Consider the following 21,193-nt stretch of genomic DNA (forward strand, 5'->3'; position numbering starts at 1 on the left):
TGAGCTTAAAGGGTATTGGGGTGATAAGAGTTTGGATCCCAGACAGACAAAAATGTTTGACTTATTTGTGTCCTATATAAATGCCAGTGAGTTAAAGGTGAAAATATCTATCAAATAGTTAGAGATGAAGAGTTGGATCTCAGGAAAACTCAGCATTGAAATTGGAGGATTTACAGTTGAAAGGTAAAAGATAGAACTCTGAGAGTGGTTGAAGTACCAAGAAAAGAAACGTAAAGAGGCAGGAAGAGCTGAAGAAAGAAAAGGTAATGAAACAGAGGAGTAGCAAACAAGAAAAAAATGGTGGTAATAGTTTAAGAGAAGTTGAGAAGAGTTTCAAAAGTGAGTGATCGAAAGTATCAAATACTCTAAAGAAGTCATGGAGGAGTAAGAATGAAAAGCAGTGAGTACACTGAGTGATTAGGACATGACTGATAACCTTCAAAGGGGCAGCTTGAACTGATAGATGGGGGTGATACTCAAATTACAAAGGGTAAAGAAATGACAAACAAGATAGTAAAGAATACTCTTTACAAATGTTGACAGTAAAAGGAAGATAAGAAAATATGCAAAGTAAAGGCAAATCTCCCTCATCCTAAAAAAAAAAAAAATACCTGAAAATATTTGCAGGCAGAAGGAATGTGGCAGAGAGAAAAAGATAAAATGAAGGTGCATAAGATTATGGAGGAAATGGAGGAGATGAGGGGCAGGATTAACTTTGAAAAAGAGGACATATCTTTTTCTGAGATTAATGTCTGGATGAAGGAAAAAAAAACGAGGTAGAAAGAGGTTAACCTTGGGAAAAATGAAAAGGATGACCTCTGAGTAACTAGTAGGCAAGGTTAACAACTGAGAGACTAGAATAAAATCTTGACAGTACTGAAAAGGATTTAAACATGTGGTAGATAAAAACAAAGAGGTATTTTTAAAAAGACAGGACCACATTAAAGTTAAAGATCAGGAATTCAGAGCTGACTGAATCAAGCACAGTTTGGTGGTCTAGAATTGAGCATAGAGGAATATCAAAAAGGATAAGAGAGTCAAGGATAGCAAGGTTAAGCATGATTGAAGATGTAAAGGATTCTAGAACAAAAAACAAAGCAACATTCAAAACAGATGAACTTGAGGGTGAAGCTGACTATACGATTGGATTGGTGATGCTGGACTGGAAAGAGGGGTCAAGACTGAAAGTCCTGGGGTAATGAGATTTCAAAACGAATGAATATTGTATATGATGAGGTAAAATTGGATGGTGGTAAAGAAGGGGGTACAACACCTCAGAGGTGGATGTGAAGTGCTGGCATTAAAGAAGTTAAGGCAACATGATGACGGGCTGATCATCAAGGGGAAAAAAAAAACAACTGAGAGCTAAGTTCTGAAGGCATTAAAAAATGTGGGCAAATCCTTGAAAGTGGTAGTTAACTATGACCATAAAGTAATGTAGAGGTCTTGTTATGATTTGCAAGAAAACCACTTTTATTGGTTATACCTTATTTCTGACTGAAAATAAATGGAACTACCTCAATCTGAATAATCAACTTAGTATATTTATATCTGAATAATTTTTGTCTATTAAAAAAAATCTATCCCGGAGGCATAAAGTACCAATGAGGTTCAAATGAAAGTAATGTGGGCTCTGAAGTCTTTCTCTAGCAATAGAGTACATGGTAGGTGCTCAAATAATGTAAACAGAATTGATATATGAAAAGAAATTCCAACAGTAGCGTCATGACTGGAATATCCCTGTACTCCCTCATTTCACATTCATCAAATGAATGCAAAGATAGATGGCTTGAAAGACAAATGGACAGACAGATGGATGAGAGAGAGAGCGAGCGCGAGAGAGCGAGCATGTGAGCACCGATGACGTTCCTGGCGTCTCTGACAAAGCTGAAGTCTCTAAAAGTTGACTGCTTTGAAGTGCATAACACTCACGTGGTTACATGTATTTATTTGATAAATATTTTGGAAACATTTAAAATTTTATGGACCACTTTTTGAAAGACTTCAAAAAATAATTTCCCTAACAAACCTATTCTAATTTCATTAGTCTAACTGTTCTTGAAATTTTTGTTCCACTAATTTCATGAGTTATTATGCTGGAAAACAGTATTGGGTAATATCCTAGAAGTTCCCTGTTGCTAGATCTTTTTAGATCCTTGATGTGACAAACTGGCTTTGTTTTCAAAAACCAAGTATCTTGAATGGCAGTTTTGACTGGCAGTGTACATGTTTAACTCACCTCACCATATGATTTACAAAGGCTTTGTTACAGTTTGTTTTGTATCTGCAAAAATTACAGTGCATATACATTGAAAAGTGGCTTGCAAAATCTTTTATTCCGGAACGACACTCAATGCACTTGTGAACTCCCTGAAGACACCTTATGGAGACAGAAAAAAATGATAAAAATATATTGTAAAACAAAAAAATAAGGTAAAGCCTTATTAATGTTTTATTAATTGAAGCCAAGGTGTTTAAATTAAATCTTTAAATAGAGACTTATAATTTGAAAATCTGCTTGGAAACAACAGGCTAGAATAAGTAAAAAAGTCTAATACCAGTTAATGTTTCCTTGGAATAAAAAGGATCACGTGAACAATTCAACTATCACAAGATATAAGCATAAAATATAAGATTAGTGTAAAAGATGACAATTATACAATAAACTCAGTAATTCAAGTTCTGTTCAGCAGTTGTAAAAAGTACCTTTTTATTATCTTCTTGGCCTTCATGCCAGATAAGTGATTATCATGTAAATGTGCATATCTAGTGATATGCTAAGCTATATTAAAATAACCTTTAATATTTAATATTAAATTAGGATTGTATATCAGGAATAAAAGATATTACCTTAAGTTCTTCAAAGCTATGCTGACTTTATTCTTCCTGTTGCGCTCTTGCTTTTGCTTGTAATAGGTTGTTGCTTTATATTCAAATGCACCTCTACCTTGCTTACTTTCAGTGGACGTAGCTGCACAAGGCTTTCTTGTCTTATATTGACTTTCATTAGCTCTTGTAGGATTTTCAGCAGTTGTACTTGTAGACCTTGGAGGTGAGACCTGAAGAGAAGAAGTGCTTGGAGTATCCTTGGAAGATGTAGTTGATGACCCTGAATGAGGAGGTCCAAATGAAGCTCTAATAGTAACCTATAAAAATGAAGGCAATATACATTTTTAGAAAATTAAGCTTCACATTAATATTAAAAAGATCACACATTATGCAGGCCATAACTGGTTTTTGACAAGGATGCCAAAACAATTCAGTGAGGGAAACAACAGTATTATCAACAAATGGTGCTGGGACAACTGGATATCTACATGCAAAAGAATGAATTTGGACCCCTACCTCATACTAAATACAAAAATTAACTCAAAATGTATCAAAGACCAGACTGTAAGAGCTAAAACTCTAAAACTCTTAGAAGAAAACATAGGAGTAAATCTTCATGACCTTGGGTTAGGCAATGATTTCTTAAATATGATACTGAAAGCACAAGCAACCAAAGAAAGAATAGATAAATGGACTTGGTAAAAATTAAAACTTTTGTGCTTTGAAGGACACTATTAAGAAAGTTAAAAGATAACCACATAATGAGAGAAAATATTTGCAAATCATATCTCTAATAAGGGACTTGTATACAGAATATATAAAGAACTCTTACAACCCAATAAAAAGACAAATAACCCAATTAACAAATGGGCAAATGATCTGAATAGACATTTCTTCAAAGAAGATATACACATGAAATAAGCACATGAAAAGATGCTCAACATCATTAGTCATTAAGGAAATGCAAATCAAAACTCCAGTAATGTATCACCTCAGACCAACTAAATGACTATAATGAAAAAGACAGGTAGCAGCACGTGCTGACAGGATGTGGAGAAATTGCAGCCCTCATATATTGCTGGTGGGAACGTACAGTGGTGCAGTAGCTTTGGAAAACAGTTTGGCAGTTCTTCAAAATGTTAAATGTAAGAATTATTATATAATCCTAGTTGTTCCACTCCTAGCAATTCTACTCGAGAGAAATGTACACACAAAAACTTGTACATGAATTTTCATGAGAGCATTATTCATTACAGCCAAAAAGTGGAAACAACCCAAATGCTCATCAACTTATGAGTGAATAAATAAAATATGGTATATCCATACAATGGAATAATATTCAGCCATAAAAAAGAATAAAGTACTGATACACAAGTACTAATACAGCCTTAAAAAGGAACGAAGTACTGATACAAGCTACAATATGGATGAACCTCAGAAGCATTATGCTAAGTGAAAGAAACCAGTCATAAAAGACCACATATTGTATGATTCCATTTGTATGAAATGTCCAGAATAGGAAAACCAACAGGGATGGAAAACAGATTAAAGTTTGCCTGTTGCTGGTGGAGGGGAAATTGGGAGTGACTACTAATGGATATGGAGTCTCTTTAGGGGGTGATAAAATGTTCTAAAATAGATTGTAGTGATGTTTTCACAACTCTGTGAATATGCTAAAAACCACTGAATTGTATACTTTAAATGGGTGAATCATATGGTATATGAATTACATGTCAATAAAGCTGTTACCAAAAAAAAAAAAATCACTGCAATACAAAAAGTTAAACATCAGAGTATAAACTACAATCAGGTAAGTCTCGCATTTACTCTAAATGGTCATACCAATTAAATGAAATTTACCTCAGTATTTATTTACTGTTGTAATACTAGTTTTGTATTGATAGCATTTATATGTTAACACAGATAGTAATGGGTCAAAAGAGCACATTCCATGGCTATTTTATGCTCTGATATAACTAAACAGCTTTGGCAAATATAGAGGTCAAAATTTAAATCTCAAATCCTGAAATAACTCTGGAAAGGCATGCATTACTCTTTGGTAACTATAAGACAGATCTCCAGAATCACTGTTAACACCTGAAACTTATATAATATTGTACATCAACTATACCTCAATTAAAAACAACAATGCACCCCCTCAAAAAAACCAGATCTCCAGTAAATGTGACCTTCTCTCTCTGGGGGTTCTTCGGGCAAAGGTTACTACTGTGTAGGTTACATCAATTCATCATACAGCATGGAGAATTTAATAATATTCAGAATTTTCTTAGAGGGAACTAATATAAAATTTCTCATTTAATATTCAGAAAAAGAAATGTCTGATTATACCCATTGGTTGATAATGAAAAACAGTCACCTATATATTTGGTATCATACAAAAAGCACTGAACTAGGAGTCAAAAGACCTGAGGTTAAATTTCAGTACTACCTCTTCCTAGCCATGTGACCCTGAGTAAGTAACTTATCCTCTCTAAGCCTCATCTGTAATATGGGAATAATACCTGCCTTCTCTACCTCACTGGTTTGCTACAGGGATTAAATAATAGAATGTATGAAAAAGCACATGGAAAGCTTAATTCTGAAGTGCTAACAAGACATTTAGTATCATTTATTAATAATATCATAATTATAGTATACTAATTATTACTATTATTATTAATAAGGGAAGATACGAGAGAGGATTGCACTGCTTATGTTAGTATTCTGCGTGTCTTGTTCCAGCATGGAATGAATGGACTACAGGGAAGGATACTGGATAGCTTCTCTCCCTCTAGAGCTTCAGAGCATTGCTTTACGTTATTTTAATGAACTCAAATAGCAGACATACTCACATCAAAGTTTAGTACTCAAATATAAGTACTGAATGCTTGGGAATTATTTCACTTTGGATTGTGCATCCCTCTACTGGAGCAAATAGTCAAAAGCTGACTTTACATAAAAGAAGTCAAAGAAAACAGATGTACATAAGGCAGAGGGAAAATGAAATTTGTAGTCAGATGTGTGTTTGCTCACTTAACACTGCAATGCTAATCAAGAGAATTTGCTTCTCTAAGAGTAGATTCAGTAATACCAACTTCAACAAACTACGGCATTCAAGGCATTATGACAGATGTTGGAGACACAAAGATAAATTAAACATGATTCCTCACCAGATGAAGCAGACATGTACGCTGCCAACTGGAAAAGCTCAAAAACAGACTACAGAATATTTTTTTTTTAAGTTAAGGTTTTTTAAAAAATAATTAATTAATTAATTTTTTTTTTTTGCTGCGTTGGGTCTTTGCTGCTGTGCGGGCTTTCTCTAGTTGCGGCGAGCGGGGGCTACTCTTCGTTGCGGTGCGTGGGCTTCTCATCGCAGTGGCTTCCCTTGTTGTGGAGCATGGGCTCATAGGTGTGTGGGCTTCAGTAATTGTGGCTCACGGGCTCTAGAGCGTGGGGTCAGTAGCTGTGGCGCATAGGCTTAGCTGCTCCGCGGCATGTGGGATCTTCCCAGACCAGGGCTCGAACTCGTGTCCCCTGCATTGGCAGGCGGATTCTTAACCACTGCGCCACCAGGCAAGTCCCCAGACTATAGAATATTGAAACAGGGCTTCCCTGGTGGCACAGTGGTTGAGAATCTGCCTGCCAATGCAGGGGACACGAGTTCGAGCCCTGGTCTGGGAAGATCCCACATGCCGCGGAGCGACTAAGCCCGTGAGCCACAACTATTGAGCCTGCGCGTCTGGAGCCTGTGCTCTGCAACTGGAGAGGCCGCGACGGTAAGAGGCCCACGCACCGCAATGAAGAGTGGCCCCCGCTCGCTGCAACTGGAGAAAGCCCTCGCGCAGAAACGAAGACCCAACACAGCCAAAAATAAATAAATTTATTAAAAAAAAAAAGAATATTGAAACAACACAATGACTCAGTCTACAGTTAATATAGTTGCACTCACTGCAAAGAAATATGCTCCAATATAGCACATTTGAATCAACTCAAAAAACAATGGATAAAAAATTTTCTTTCCAAGCATAAGAATGATAAAACCTAAAATTAAAATTTTAATGACAACCAGAAGTCAATTTTTAATGTTATATTGAATAGATAAAAACAGGCAGGGGTTTATTTCTATTATCATACAATGTTAAAATACAACATATTTAAAACTCACTTTTGTACCAGGAGGCAATCCTTCTAGCTCTTTAGGCTTTATAAATGTCCGATGCTGGGTCTTGTGATCCAGTTTCTCTTTGTAGGTCAAAAATTGTAGTCTGCATTTTGTACAACGATAAACTCCTTTCTTCTGTTTACAATAAATATTAGAAATAATATTAGAAAATAATTTCTACCACCACAAATCCCGAGACCTGAAATTGCTAATTCTAATAGCTAAAGAATTTTAAAACCAGAATTTTACCACATCCTATCATAAATAATTCCAAAATATTTCATTTTTTACAAGTACTTCTTGCATTAGTATTTGAGTTTCAAAAGTATTTGTTATCATACAGGCAATCAATATGATAATTATATCAATTAGATTACAATGGGACAAGTCCTATACTATTTGTAGTGTGAGTTTATCTAATTATTAATTTGAAGTATAAACTATTCAAATATATGATACCGTGAAAATGAGCTATATTATATTTTTATTCTTGGAAAGATCAAATAATTTTTGTTATTTCCATTTGTTTCACAAGTTGGTAAACTGAACTTTCTAAAACCAAACAAATTTAACCAGACACTCCCAAGAAAGTTATGTTATAGAAATGGTTGTATATGTCAGTGTTTGTCCAACAGAACTTTCAACAGTGATGATAATGTGCTATACTGCACTGTCTGATATGGTATCCACTGCCACATGTGGTTATTATTGAGTTCTTGAAATGTGGCAAGTGCAACAGAGAAATCGATTTTTAAATTTTATTTAATTTTAATTTTAAATTAATTTAAATTTAATTAGATGCACGTGGCTAGTGACTGATATTGGACGGCATGGTTACAGAAGCATAAATCAGAACAACTGATCTGAATTTACTATTTGAGAACCCCTTGACTACGTTCCTTCTGAAACCTGGTCATATTACTACCTTACCAATAGGAAACAGGACCGAAGAGAGATGTAAGGCACTTGCTCACAGCTAGTTAGTGTTCTTTCTACTACATATTAGCAACTGCAGTTTTTTTGTATATGCTGTCATCAATTAAAATATGTATTGTACATTCATCTGTAAATTTGGAACAACGTACAAATATAAAAATGTTTTCTCTAAAGCTGTATCTCCACAGGTTCATCACTATTTGCATTTAAAACATAAATAAACATTTAGGAAAAATCAAATGAGGTAACATACATTAAAGTACCTAGCCATTACTGGTGCACAGCAGGCATTTGATACATAAAAATTCCTTACAAAGTTCAAAGCAATAGGTAAATATAATGTACTTGTATTACTATTTTAGTTTCATCTTAAGAAGTATGGTTAATTGGATCATATCATAGGTACAGCCAACATAAACAGATTCACCTATATGTACTCAAGAGAGGGGAAAGAGGGGGAAAAAAAAACTCAGTCAAGAAGCTGACAGCAAGGTAACATGACAGAAAGTTCCCCAGATATAGTTCCCAGAAATCTTTTCTCTACCTGTACCTATATCTCATCCAGTTTCATGACTTTAAATAGTATTCATCCAACTGCCTACTCAACATCACTACTTGATATCTAACATGCACTTCAAATCAACATGGACAAAATTAAACTCTAGATTTTCCCCCATCCACCCTGAAAAAATATCTGTTCCTTCCCTAATCTTCCCAATATCTCAATAGATGGGAACGTCATTCTTGCAGCTGCTCAGGACGGAAGAACTTGGTCACTCTTAACTCTTTCTCTCACACCCCACTGATAAAACCTTTTAGCTCTACCTTCAAAAGCATAATCTTTCCACTTGTCATCACCTCCAACCACTGCCACCAGATCAGTCCAAGCCACTCACCCGCACTCTCACAATAGCCTCCTACCTTCTCGTTTCCACTCTTCCCTCCCAACAGTCTATTCTCTCCATAGCAGCCGGAATAATCTCTCACATGCCTAAACACTCCAATGGCTTCCCATAACACTCCAAAATCCTGACTCTGGCTTACAAGGCCATATACTATCTTCCCCGCATTCTATTGCTACAACCTCATTTCCTACTACTCTTCCTCCCACTTGTTTACCATGCTCCAGCCACACTGGCCTCCTTGTTGCTTCTTGAACATCTAGATATATGCTCACCTCACTGCCTACTTACTGTTCCCTCTGCCTGGAACATTCGCTCCCAGATAGCCACATGGCTTAATCCCTTATTTCCTCTGGAGAGGCTTCTTTGACCACCCCATATAAAAAAACGGAAGCTACTCTTTCACCTCCTAAGCCCTGGCATTCCCTATCCTCATGTATTTCCTTCCTATGGTACTTATTATCAGCTGGCATACAGATATATTCAGACATAATACACATTCTCATTCTCTCTCCCCCCTGCCACCATAATGCAAATTCCAGAGGGCACAAACTTTGTTTTGCTCACTTCTGTAAAACAGTCCCTGGCATATATTAAACAGTAAATATTTGTTAAATAACCAGTAAGGCAGGCAGCAAGAGACTGACAGAGAGTGCACATGAGAAGCAAGCACAATTAAACTAGTTCAAAATGTCTGCCATTCCATTCAATGAGCATTTGCCCAGAGCCCTGAGATGGGGACATTAACCTACTGTTCCCTTAGATGGACTCAAGTCTTTCATATCTCTCTTATGCATGTATACCTGTGATGTGCTGAGAATAATACAGTACGTTTTTTATTTTAATTTTTTAATTTTATTTATTTATTTATTTTTGGCTGTGTTTGGTCTTCGTTTCTGTGCGAGGGCTTTCTCTAGTTGCGGCAAGCGGGGGCCACTCTTCATTGCGGTGCGCGGGCCTCTCACTATCGCGGCCTCTCTTCTTGCGGAGCACAGGCTCCAGACGCGCAGGCTCAGTAGTTGTGGCTCACGGGCCTAATTGCTCCGCGGCATGTGGGATCTTCCCAGACTAGGGCTCGAACCCATGTCCCCTGCGTTGGCAGGCAGATTCTCAACCACTGTGCCACCAGGGAAGCCCCCAGTACGTTTTTTAAATAACATGTTCAACCAAAAAAATGGTGACCTATTCCAAGGGTAGAGAAAAAAATTGTGTTGAACTTTTTGACAAGGATACTATATCTTTTGGGTGATTTGAGGGTTTTCAAGGCTAATTCTGACTCTCTGTAATATCTGCCTTTAGACCTAATGTCAGTGAAGAATGACTCTGTGGTAAAAGCTTGGGCCCTAGGTCAATTTTTGGCTCTGCCAACTATTAGAGAATGTGACACTGGGCAAGGTAACTTACTTACTTTCTATAAAGCTTTGTTTCCTTATCTATGAAATGGAAATGATTGCATACCTGCTTTGTAGAGTGGTTGTAAGGATCAGACAAGATAATGCAAGTAAAAGCACTAGTGGCTGTCATACAGCAAGTGATTAGTATATGTTAACTGCTTGTTATTACTATAAAGATCTAATGAGGCTATTTAACACATCTGAAATCCTTCATCCTTTCTTAAAAGTTGTACAAACTACATTGTTAGCTCTGAAATCACTCAATACATAATAATCTATTCTTTTAAGGAAAAGGTTACAACCAAAGTCTTTAAAAAGAATAAAATGAGCCACAGACTCAACAATTCTTATGGTCTAAAATTGCCCTAATATCATCTCAATTACAAGCTTATAATCTTGCTCAGCTATGGCTTTTGAGTCTTTTGTGAACAATTATATACAAACTGAAATACTTTGAAGGATGCCTGACGACGCTTCTTATTGATAGAGTCTTTCCTCTATTGATTGCTGACTGCCTACCTCTTAGGTACTCCAAACTTACAAAAAAATTGGGCACCCATGGTGTGTCAGTAGTCCCAAGACTACTCCCCGGTTTGATGATTCAATAGAAGGACTTATAGGGCTTAAAAGCTGTTATACTCACAGCTATGATTTATTACAGTGACAGGATACAGAACAGGATTAATAAAGGAAACAAGTGCATCGGGTGAAGTCTGGAGGATACTGGCGCCAGTCTCCAAGTGCCCTCTCCCAGTGGAGCTGCATAGGATATGCTTATCAATCCCCCAGCAACTAACTGCAGCAACAGGTATGAAGTTTTTTGGTTTTGTTTTGTGTTGTTTTCTTTTGTTTTCCAGGGAAGCTCTCTTTGAGTCTAAGAGCCCAGGTTTTTCATGGGGTTCAGTCACCAAATCTTCAGACTCCAGAAGAAAAGCAGGCGTTCACCATAATCATATTTTTGCACAAGATCTAGAAAAGCTGGTACCACATGGCTCAAGGTTCCAGGCGTGCAAAACACTCATCAATTAATAACAAAGGCTCAGTTTCCAGAGTTAGCCAAGGGCTAGTTATGCAAGCAGACTCTTCTGAAAATGTGCATGATTTGAGCAACTCAGACCCGCTGGGTTAACGCTTTCCTATATATGTGGCAAGTTAAGACATACAACTCACGGCAGCAAGAGTGACTACAGATCAGGTTAAACCATTTAGGAGACACAGTCCACATAGCAAGCCCATCCATCTCCTTCTTACCTTTCTAAGCATCTATTACTCCCTCCACATCTACACCTCACTCTGGAGCTTAGTAAAGCACAAGAGAAAGAATTACATTAAAAGCTTCATAATAAAATAGAGCTACTGCTTTATATCTCGTTCTTTCTTTCAAAATCAAAGGTTAAAAGATGAAATACAGAGCACCAAGATCAGTGTTTCAAAAACTCTATTCCTCAAGAAATCTTAATATGTACTGTGCAAATAAAGGATTCAATGGTCAAATAAGTTTTGGGAACAACATTTACAATATCACTTGCTTGGAGATTTATGATCTTTTAAGCATGTTTTAGCATGTTAAAAGCTCTGAAAAATCCTATTAAAAAATAAACAAAAAACTATTCATTTTGTAAGTGCAGCCATTTACTGAATTTCTTTTTCCAGGAACAATTTTAGAGTAGAACATCTATTTGACATCTGATGGAACATGGGGGAAACTCTAGAATAGAAAGATTTTGCCAGAGTTTAACAGTGAGGTGACATACCAGGATAAAAAAATAAGCATGTTGCCATAACACAGGTGATCCTGAATGTATTTGGATATTCTATATTTATGATTTTTTCCAATTAACAACTATAAGTTGATTTCATGATTATATAATGACTGGAACTGAAAGCAATGTTAGCACAAGTGCTGAATAAAATGGCCATGATAACGCATTCAATAATAAGGAAATGTAATGAGCTGATCAGTGAGGAGGCAAAACTTGATTACATAATCAGATTCAGTAAATTCACTGACTTCTGATTTTGGCAAATGTATGACTGCTCTTTCAAGCACTCAAGAATAGGCTCACTGTTCTATCAAGTTTTCAGCCCAAATAAAGGATGGTCTAATTGTGTCAGGAATTCCTAAGAACCAGCAAGCATAAAATGAAAATTCAAGGGAAAGGTGCAAGCACTAGTACTGATATTCCAGAAATTACAAAAGCAGAACTGGTAAAAGTCATCTAAGAAACAAGTTATAACCTAAACACTGTTCTTTGGCATAGTTCACATATCTAGAAATGTGTCATTGCTGTTTCCTTTGTCACTGCACTGGCTGCTACAAGAGACCATCCTGGATCACTGATGACAACCACATGTCTTCTCATAATAAAAAGTGGGCTAGGGAATTCCCTGGCGGGCCAGTGGTTAGGACTCTGCACTTCCACTGGTCAGGGAACTACGATCCACAAGCCGTGGGGCCAAGAAAAAAAAAAAAAAAAGGTGGACTAGAAAGTGGAGATAAAGTTTGAAGAGAGAGGAAAACAGAAGATTGTGAATCCTCAATCTTATCTTCCTTAGTTCAAACTTATCCTTTCCCCTGCTCTTTAAAATCATTCCCATTCTCACCACTCTTAAACCCTTGAAATGTCCAATGTAAATATTCCACTCATCTTTCCTCTTCCCCTCCACACTAGGCTCCTATTTGTACCTACCTTTCAGAATTTTCACTATCCATGAGCCTCATCATCACCAGGAAGCAGACAAAGAAAAGAAGTGGAAGTTTCACAAGTATTTCAGCATAAATTATAAATTAATGGTGTCATTTGGAACAACTTTGCTTTCCTTCTAGAACAAATCTAACCAATGTTCTAAGTTTATATATATAACCTTTACACTAAGACAAAATGAACAAATAAGAACTGCTAAATCTCACCTGATGCCTTATGTAATGATTCATGTAGGGGGTTGCCATTCTACTAACTTTGAGGCAAAATGGACACAGCAAGTTCTTAGTATTTTCATGGGATGCTCTAAAATGAGTTTCTACATCAGAAAATGCTGATGATCTAAACTGGCAAACCTAGAAATATAAAGAAGATTTAATTTAACTTGAAAATTTATAAACGGTACGCAATTATATCAAAGTAGCAACAATAAGTCATTTGTTTAGAGTAACATGATGTACTACTAATTCAGCTCTGCTGCCTATACAACCAAGGATCCTGATACTGCAAGTAATACAGATAATCTCTGAAGCAGAAAAGTTGTCTTTCAAAGTTTAGGGATATATTCCTAAACATCAGTAGATTCCCTTCTTTTCAGATCTACTATCCCCCATCCTGACTTGAATTTTCAAAGTCTGACACCTCTTGACCTATAAAGTTTTTCCTGTTACATCAAATGAGGATTCTCTTCTTTGGATTTTAAATAGCATCCAGGCTGTAACAGAGGCAATTTATCTTTATCTTGCTATCGTACTGGGAACCACTTGAAATTCGGGAAAAATACTGGCCCCAAAGCCTTTAGTTGAGTTCCCCGTAACTAACAGTATTTCTTATTTCTCTAACACGTCTATATTCTTCCCTACAGGGTAAGAAAGTCAATATGTTTGTCTTTCTCCAGCAGGGCTTTTTGTTTGTCTAGTAGAGGGGTCAGCAAACTATGGCCCACAGGTCAAATCCAACCCACCATCCACACATACATGAGTTAAACCAAGAGTTTCAACTATTGAAGAGGGTCTTCATTTTAGTAACTCATTTTTATTTAAAAAAAAAAATCAAAAGAACAATACTATTTCATGGCATGTGAAAATTAAACACCTAAATACACAATAAAATGTGTGTGTACCTGGCAAACATATGGCATTTCACCGGGTTTATGAGTGTCCTTCATATGTTGTAAAAGAGTCTGTTCTGTTTCAAATGATAATTCACAGATTTTACAAATAGCTGAAAGTGGAAAAAAACACATTACATCATTTTAAGGATGTATAAATCAAAGATTCAGTTTGCACATCCATAACAACAGCAACAACAAGTAATAATAATAATAATAATAATAACAGTGGTGATGGTGGCTCCAACAATTCTACAGTGGTTAATTTTGTAACGCTGTTCTAAGGACTTTGCTTAGTATTAGCTTGTTTCATTCTCATACCATCACTGAGAGCTGTACTGTTAAGTTTTATCCCCATTTTTCCGATGAGGAACCTGAGGCACAGAAAGATTAATTAACTTGACTGACATCTCACAGCTGTATTAAGAGGCAGAGCTGGGATTTGAATCCAAGCTAACTCCACACTCTGTGATTTTAACTATCACTGCAGTTATTTTTCTTATTAGAGTGTAAATGAAGACCATTAATTTTATATTTGCAAACCAGGGAATCTGAGTTTTATAATTTACTTCCTACATACAATGCATAAGTTATGCCAAGGAAGCTTCAATTTACAAGAGGGACTTCAATTTTAGTAAGTAATTTTATTGAAAAGTTTATACAAGTTAAAATATGCTTTCAACTTTGCCCCCAAATTACAAAATCTATCTCTTATTCTTATTTTTCCATCAGAATTCTTAAGGATTCTTCATAGGTTAGATAATCAAAATCATTAATGTTCAGGATTTTAACAAAATTGTGACTTACTAGAAAACTCATGGGGAGTGTGTGTGCTCTCAATGTGACACTGCAGCTGGAATGGTGTGGGATACTGACGGTAGCAGTGCTGGCAGGTGGTGTGGTTTTCCCAGCTCTCAGTGTTCTGTTTCTCAAGTTCCAAATGATGTTTCATGTGGTTCATAAACCTATAAATGATTGTTAACAGATGCAAATATTCAAATTTATAACCAAAGACAAATCTCACAAATAAGTATCTGAACCTAAATGCTAAAAACGCAGTTGTATGACTCAAAATAACACCTCCAAAGCCATACAGTCCTCTGGAAAAGTGTGCACTTCAAATGATCACTTTCATTAAGTGCATCAGCAAACATTCTTCTTTGCATCTTTGTTTTAAAATAATCCATTAATATAGTTAATACGAAATACTGCTAATTTGCTTCTTCACCATTATTTCAGATTAAAATTTTTTTGTAAAGAAAAACAGCAGGCTTCTTTACCATACATGAAATACTATTTACATTTTAAAATAAAATACTTAAAGGAAACTCTACCACCAAGAGCAGCTACAGAATCACGACAGAAATCTTTTGACGGCCTTGCGATATACAATAGCTTTCAGCTGCTCAAAAGACAAATTGTTAGCATTTTTATTTGTGCCTTGGTTTCTACATGCATGTAATAGCAATTTTAATACCTATAATTACAAGAATCTTGTGTTTTATTTAATGATACAGGTTTACTGTTAACACAAACAGTTCATTTTAACTCGCAGACTGTGCCCTTTGTAGCACAGTCCATTTTTCAGTTCTACATTCTGCTATGTCAGATTCCCTAAAAGGCTTCTTATGAGAAGGAACTATGACCTTTAATGGCAGAGAGTACAATATAAACAGGCATATCTATTTCAAACGGCTTACTGAAATGTTCTACTGAATTTCAACGTAAAGTTATTTAATCAAAATTACAATCTCAAGTCTGGGTCAAATATTAATAGCTAGTCACTATGAGTCCCTAAAGGAAATAATCTTGAAATGAAGTAATAATGTCAGCAACCTAGGCAGCAATTATTACAGAGGCTTTAACATTTATCTCTTCACACCTTCAAAACACCACTTCTCTTTAGAGCTGCTTATGGTACACTGTGAAATATCGTTTTTTCTCCTTTCATTTTAACATCATCTCTATTAAATCTATTTAAAAATCCTAGTCTTGCCTAAATATTTACATATAAAGGTCATGAGCCATTAACCTTTCAGCTCACAACTTTAGTAAAATTTATTTGTATAAAATAATCTGTTAACCAACTAGCTATCTCTCAGTTATTACCCTGCCCCCATCAGCAGCTCACACTTCTTAAACCAGTAGATGGAGATGTGGAAAAAAGGAAACCCCTCACAAGGCTATTCTCAAAATAAAATAACCCTAACTGGTTTTGGTGACACTCACTGTAGGGAAAAATATACTACAATATGTTGACAGGGCTGAGAGGAGAAATCTTGAGCTATTAGCGTCTACCATCCCTTAAAACCATCAGTTTTCCATCCTAGATTTTACCATTAAGGTAAAATGTTATTTAACACATATAACATCTTCGGTTATTCAGTGTTTACTGTTCCGGTTTCATTTACTAAACAGTATGTCAAAATGCCACAAAATTCCTAGGTATTACAAAACATGGTTAGTTTAAAATTTCTAGATATTCTGATAATCTAGAAATCTGTAGCCAGTCTTTTGAAATGAAAACAAAAAAACAAAGAAAATTTCATGCTTAATATTAAATGGGCTAATCTTAAAGAAAAGCCAAAAAGCTAATGCTGGAAGAACTTCTAATATCATATACATAATATTTAAGTATAACAAGGAACTTAATTAACTAGTGAACCACTTTTCTATGCATTTTACGAAATTTATCAACATTATTTTCTGATTTTTTTTTTTTTGGCTGCATTGGGTCTTCGCTGCTGCGCGCGGGCTTTCTCTAGTTGCAGTGAGCAGGCCCCTCACTGCGGGCTCTAGGCACATGGGCTCAGCAGTTGTGGCTTGTGGGCTCCAGAGCGCAGGCTCAGCAGTTGTGGCGCATGGGCCCAGCTGCTCTGCAGCATGTGGGATCCTTCCGGACCAGGGCTCGAACCCGTGTCCCCTACACTGGCAGGCGGATTCCCAACCACTGCGCCACCAGGGAAGTCCCTTTTCTGATGTATTTTACTATAAGAATGATAATATGGAATGAGGTCTCAGAGTTGGGTGTGTTTTTTTGGCATTATTTTATTTTTATTGCGATATAATTGACACATAACACTGTATAAGTTTAAGGTGTGTATCGATTTGATAATTTATATATTGCAATATGATTGCCACAGTAGCATAAACTAACACCTTTATCACATCAGATAATTATCATTTCTTTTTTTATGGTGGGAATAATTAAGATCTAGTCTCTTAGCAACTTTGAAGTTTATAACACAGTATTGTTGTCTATAACCATTATGCTGTGCATTAGATCTCCAGGACTTATTTATCTATAAGAAGTTGCAAGTTTGTACCCCTAAATAACATATCCCCAATTCCCCCATCCCTGGTAACCACTGTTCTACTCTGTTTTTATGAGTCACAGGGTTTTATCGTAACGTTGTTTCAGTGTTATATCGCAAATAACAATTTCTCTTCTGTTAAGCTACTGGGACCATTAGCAATTGATGGCTGGTAGGGCTTGATAAAAGGAGGTAAAGAAGTGTGAAAACTCATATGAATAATATAAGTGAAAGGTCTTTGAAAACTATAAAACGCTACCATAAATGTAGCATTCACAATTGTTTTAGGCTTATATTACAGTGTATTTCAGTGTTTTTCTATGTACTTCATTTTGGACCCAAGAATTCACCAGAAAAAATAAATGCTGAGCTTAGAAATGACCTATCTATAGAATGTTTAAGAATGCTAGTTATAAATGATGGTTTTCAAGGGTAAATATTTTTAAAAGTTTATAAGCATGTATGTGTCACAATATAGGTACAGACATACATATACATATATGTATCTCACCTAAGGGAAGTGCATTGATGTCTGCAATTTACTCTGAAAAGTATAAAAAACTCAGATGGGTCTATGGATAAATAGATATGTAGTAATGCAAGTAGAGTAAAATATTAATGGTAGAATTGAGGTGGTAAATATATAGAGATGTTCACTGTAAAATTTTCTCAACTTTGCTGACTATCTGAAATTTTTTATAATAAAATATTGGAAAAACAATGTCAGGCTATATAGCCAATTAAAAAATACCAATCAATATGTCTCGTTACTTTGTTCTTGTTATATCTCACTTAGGATGATAGATATGTAATATGCCATATAACTCAAAGACTGCACAGTGTAAGTTCCTAAAATTTTGAAGCATACATGTATAACTCCTCAGAATTCCATTGAGAATTAAATCTCTACTTTGAAAATGTGTTAAATTATAAAATCAAAGCAGACATGTTGCATAGAACTGGTACTTCTGGGCTTCCCTGGTGGCGCACTGGTTAAGAATCCGCCTGCCAATGCAGGGGACATGCGTTCGAGCCCTGGTCCGGGAAGATCCCACATGCCACGGAGCAACTAAGCCCGTACGCCACAACTACTGAGCCTGCGCTCTAGAGCCCGCGAGCCACAACCACTGAAGCCCGCGCGCCTAGAGCCGGTGTTCCGCAACAAGAGAAGCCACTGCAACGAGAAGCCCGCGCACCGCAACGAAGAGTAGACCCCGCTCGCCGCAACTAGAGAAAGCCCGCCTGCAGCAACAAAGACCCAACACAGCCAAAAATAAATAATAAATTAAAAAAAAAAAGAAAGAACTGGCACTTGTCTAAAGAAGACGATCAAAAAAATCACTTTTTCTGTAAGGAAAATGTACTAAAATTATAAATATGAATTGTAAAAGAGAACATTAAGGGACTTCCCTGGTGGCGCAGTGGTTAAGAATCCGCCTGCCAATGCAGGGGACTCGGGTTCGAGCCCTGGTCTGGGAAGATCCCACATACCGCAGAGCAACTAAGCCCATGTGCCACAACTACTGAGCCTGCGCTCTAGAGCCCGCGAGCCACAACCACTGAAGCCCGCGCGCCTAGAGCCGGTGTTCCGCAACAAGAGAAGCCACTGCAACGAGAAGCCCGCGCACCGCAACGAACAGTAGACCCCGCTCGCCGCAACTAGAGAAAGCCCGCCTGCAGCAACAAAGACCCAACACAGCCAAAAATAAATAATAAATTAAAAAAAAAAAAAGAAAGAACTGGCACTTCTCTAAAGAAGACGATCAAAAAAATCACTTTTTCTGTAAGGAAAATGTACTAAAATTATAAATATGAATTGTAAAAGAGAACATTAAGGGACTTCCCTGGTGGCGCAGTGGTTAAGAATCCGCCTGCCAATGCAGGGGACTCGGGTTCGAGCCCTGGTCTGGGAAGATCCCACATACCGCAGAGCAACTAAGCCCATGTGCCAAAACTACTGAGCCTGCACTCTAGAGCCTGTGAGCCACAACTACTGAGCCTGTGTGCCACAACTACTGAAGCCCGCGCACCTAGAGCCCACGCTCCGCAACAAGAGAAGCCACTGCAATGAGAAGCCCGTGCACCTCAACGAAAACCCAACGCCACCAATAAATAAATAAATAAATAAATTTATTAAAAAAAAAAAAAAGAACATTAAATAAGACAAACATGGTGGAGGTAAAATTGGATAAAGTGGTTCTTCTTGTGATAGGAAAAATAAGATTCAGAAGCAGTTAAAAAATAAAAATATCTCATGGAAATTCCTAGTTCAATGATAAATACAGAGAAAAGAATGATTTTCCCCTAGCTTAAAATAAATTTTGTCCTTTCTTAAGCTATCTGAAATACATACAACTAAAGTGGATCCAAGTGTCAAACTCCTAAAAATACAAGAAAAGATAAAAGCTTTTCAACATGAAAATCTGCCTTTATTCTTAGTAGAAAGTTAAAATTGCTTATCTAGGATGGCACAGAAAAAGAAATACAATATTTATATCTGTAGCATCCCAATTTTCAAATAGAAATAGAAATAAGTATTTACATACCTAATATTATTTTTAAGAACTTTCAAGCAACTGAAGCATTTAAATGTTGTATAAGTCTTCTGTTCCACATCAACAGCTCCTTCATGTCTTCCATAGTAAAAGTCACTAACTAACATAACCAATTTTCCTTTCTCTGCACCAGTCTCATTTTTATCTTCAGTACTGGAAAGTTCTACTTTACTCATTTCCAAAAATGCATTTACCATGTCTGGACAACAACGCTGAAAGAGAAAAAAAAATACAAGCCTTATTTATATTTCTTTTAAAAATTAGACATCAAAAAATGATTCTGTGTTTATAACTAGGGCCAGCTCATGTGGAAAGACAGTCTCACATAGTTTTAATCACAAACAATAAATAAAAGCTACATTTTAGAAAAAGTCTGTCACTTTCTCCAGGTACAGAAGTATATATAACATGCTATGATTTGTGTATATTAATAGATGGAAAATAAGAACATTCACGTGTGCCTGTATATGCAGAAAGAAAATCAAAGAGGATACAAAACAAGTTAATAAAAAATGATTCCTTTGTGAGTTGTATTGAGAACTAGGCAAACAGGAGTCGGGGTGAGATTTTTCACTGTATTCCTTCTTATACTTTTTGAATCATGTGACTATAATTACCCCCAAATTAAATAAACTAAAGATAACTAACAAACTCATTCCTTTCTTTTCTCTATCTATGATGCAAAACATAAAAACATCACTTGATTGTGTATCTCTACACAATATTACATAAATAGGAAACCTGAAAGCATTGTAGAAGTTACTTCTTACTTTTAAAACCAAAGCCCAAAGTCCAGTTAACAGAAGTCACACTCAGGGAGATGGAAATAGTGATAGATCAAATACAGTTTTGCCCAAGAATAAAGAGACTGTAATTGGAATTCTAGGATGCTCCTTTTCTTTCTACATTTTTTTGTAAAATGCTGAATTTCAATGAAAAAATTGCCAATCTTTGAAATAGTGAGCAATAACTTTTACTAAATAGTTTTCTTTACCTTGCATTCTTCTCATCCCTTGTTTCCTGCATATATTCTACACTACCTTTTTTCTTGCCTCCTTCCCCGCTTCCTGCCACTTATACTGGGCATACGAAAAGAATATGGACTATCTTTCCACAGACACAAAGGACACTGTAGTATCTACTAAAATATTTTTAAATATTTTCATTAGTACTTTGAAAATTACCTAAAACCTAATTTCAAGAGCTTCTTACACCAATATAAATCTAGAATTAATTTATAACAACTACACATACTATATTCTGGATTGAGTTAAAATTATCATTT

General features: G+C 36.2%; 1 protein-coding gene across 2 annotated transcripts in view; it reads right to left on the reverse strand.

Moving 5' to 3' along the window:
* Nucleotides 1–21,193, reverse strand: part of ZNF280C (zinc finger protein 280C) — a 55,126-nt gene that overhangs the window by 7,804 nt on the left and 26,129 nt on the right. For both annotated transcript variants that reach the window (XM_068532975.1, XM_068532976.1), the window contains 7 exons: nt 19,900–20,120; nt 14,847–15,004; nt 14,052–14,152; nt 13,138–13,284; nt 6,998–7,129; nt 2,851–3,146; nt 2,240–2,380 (listed from right to left, as the gene is read on the reverse strand). In XM_068532975.1, the coding sequence (XP_068389076.1) occupies nt 2,240–2,380; nt 2,851–3,146; nt 6,998–7,129; nt 13,138–13,284; nt 14,052–14,152; nt 14,847–15,004; nt 19,900–20,120 (1,196 nt within the window). The remainder of the gene's footprint in view (nt 1–2,239; nt 2,381–2,850; nt 3,147–6,997; nt 7,130–13,137; nt 13,285–14,051; nt 14,153–14,846; nt 15,005–19,899; nt 20,121–21,193) is intronic.

This window comes from Eschrichtius robustus, chromosome X (assembly GCF_028021215.1).
Source record: "Eschrichtius robustus isolate mEscRob2 chromosome X, mEscRob2.pri, whole genome shotgun sequence".
In the NCBI taxonomy this organism is placed as follows: domain Eukaryota; kingdom Metazoa; phylum Chordata; class Mammalia; order Artiodactyla; family Eschrichtiidae; genus Eschrichtius; species Eschrichtius robustus.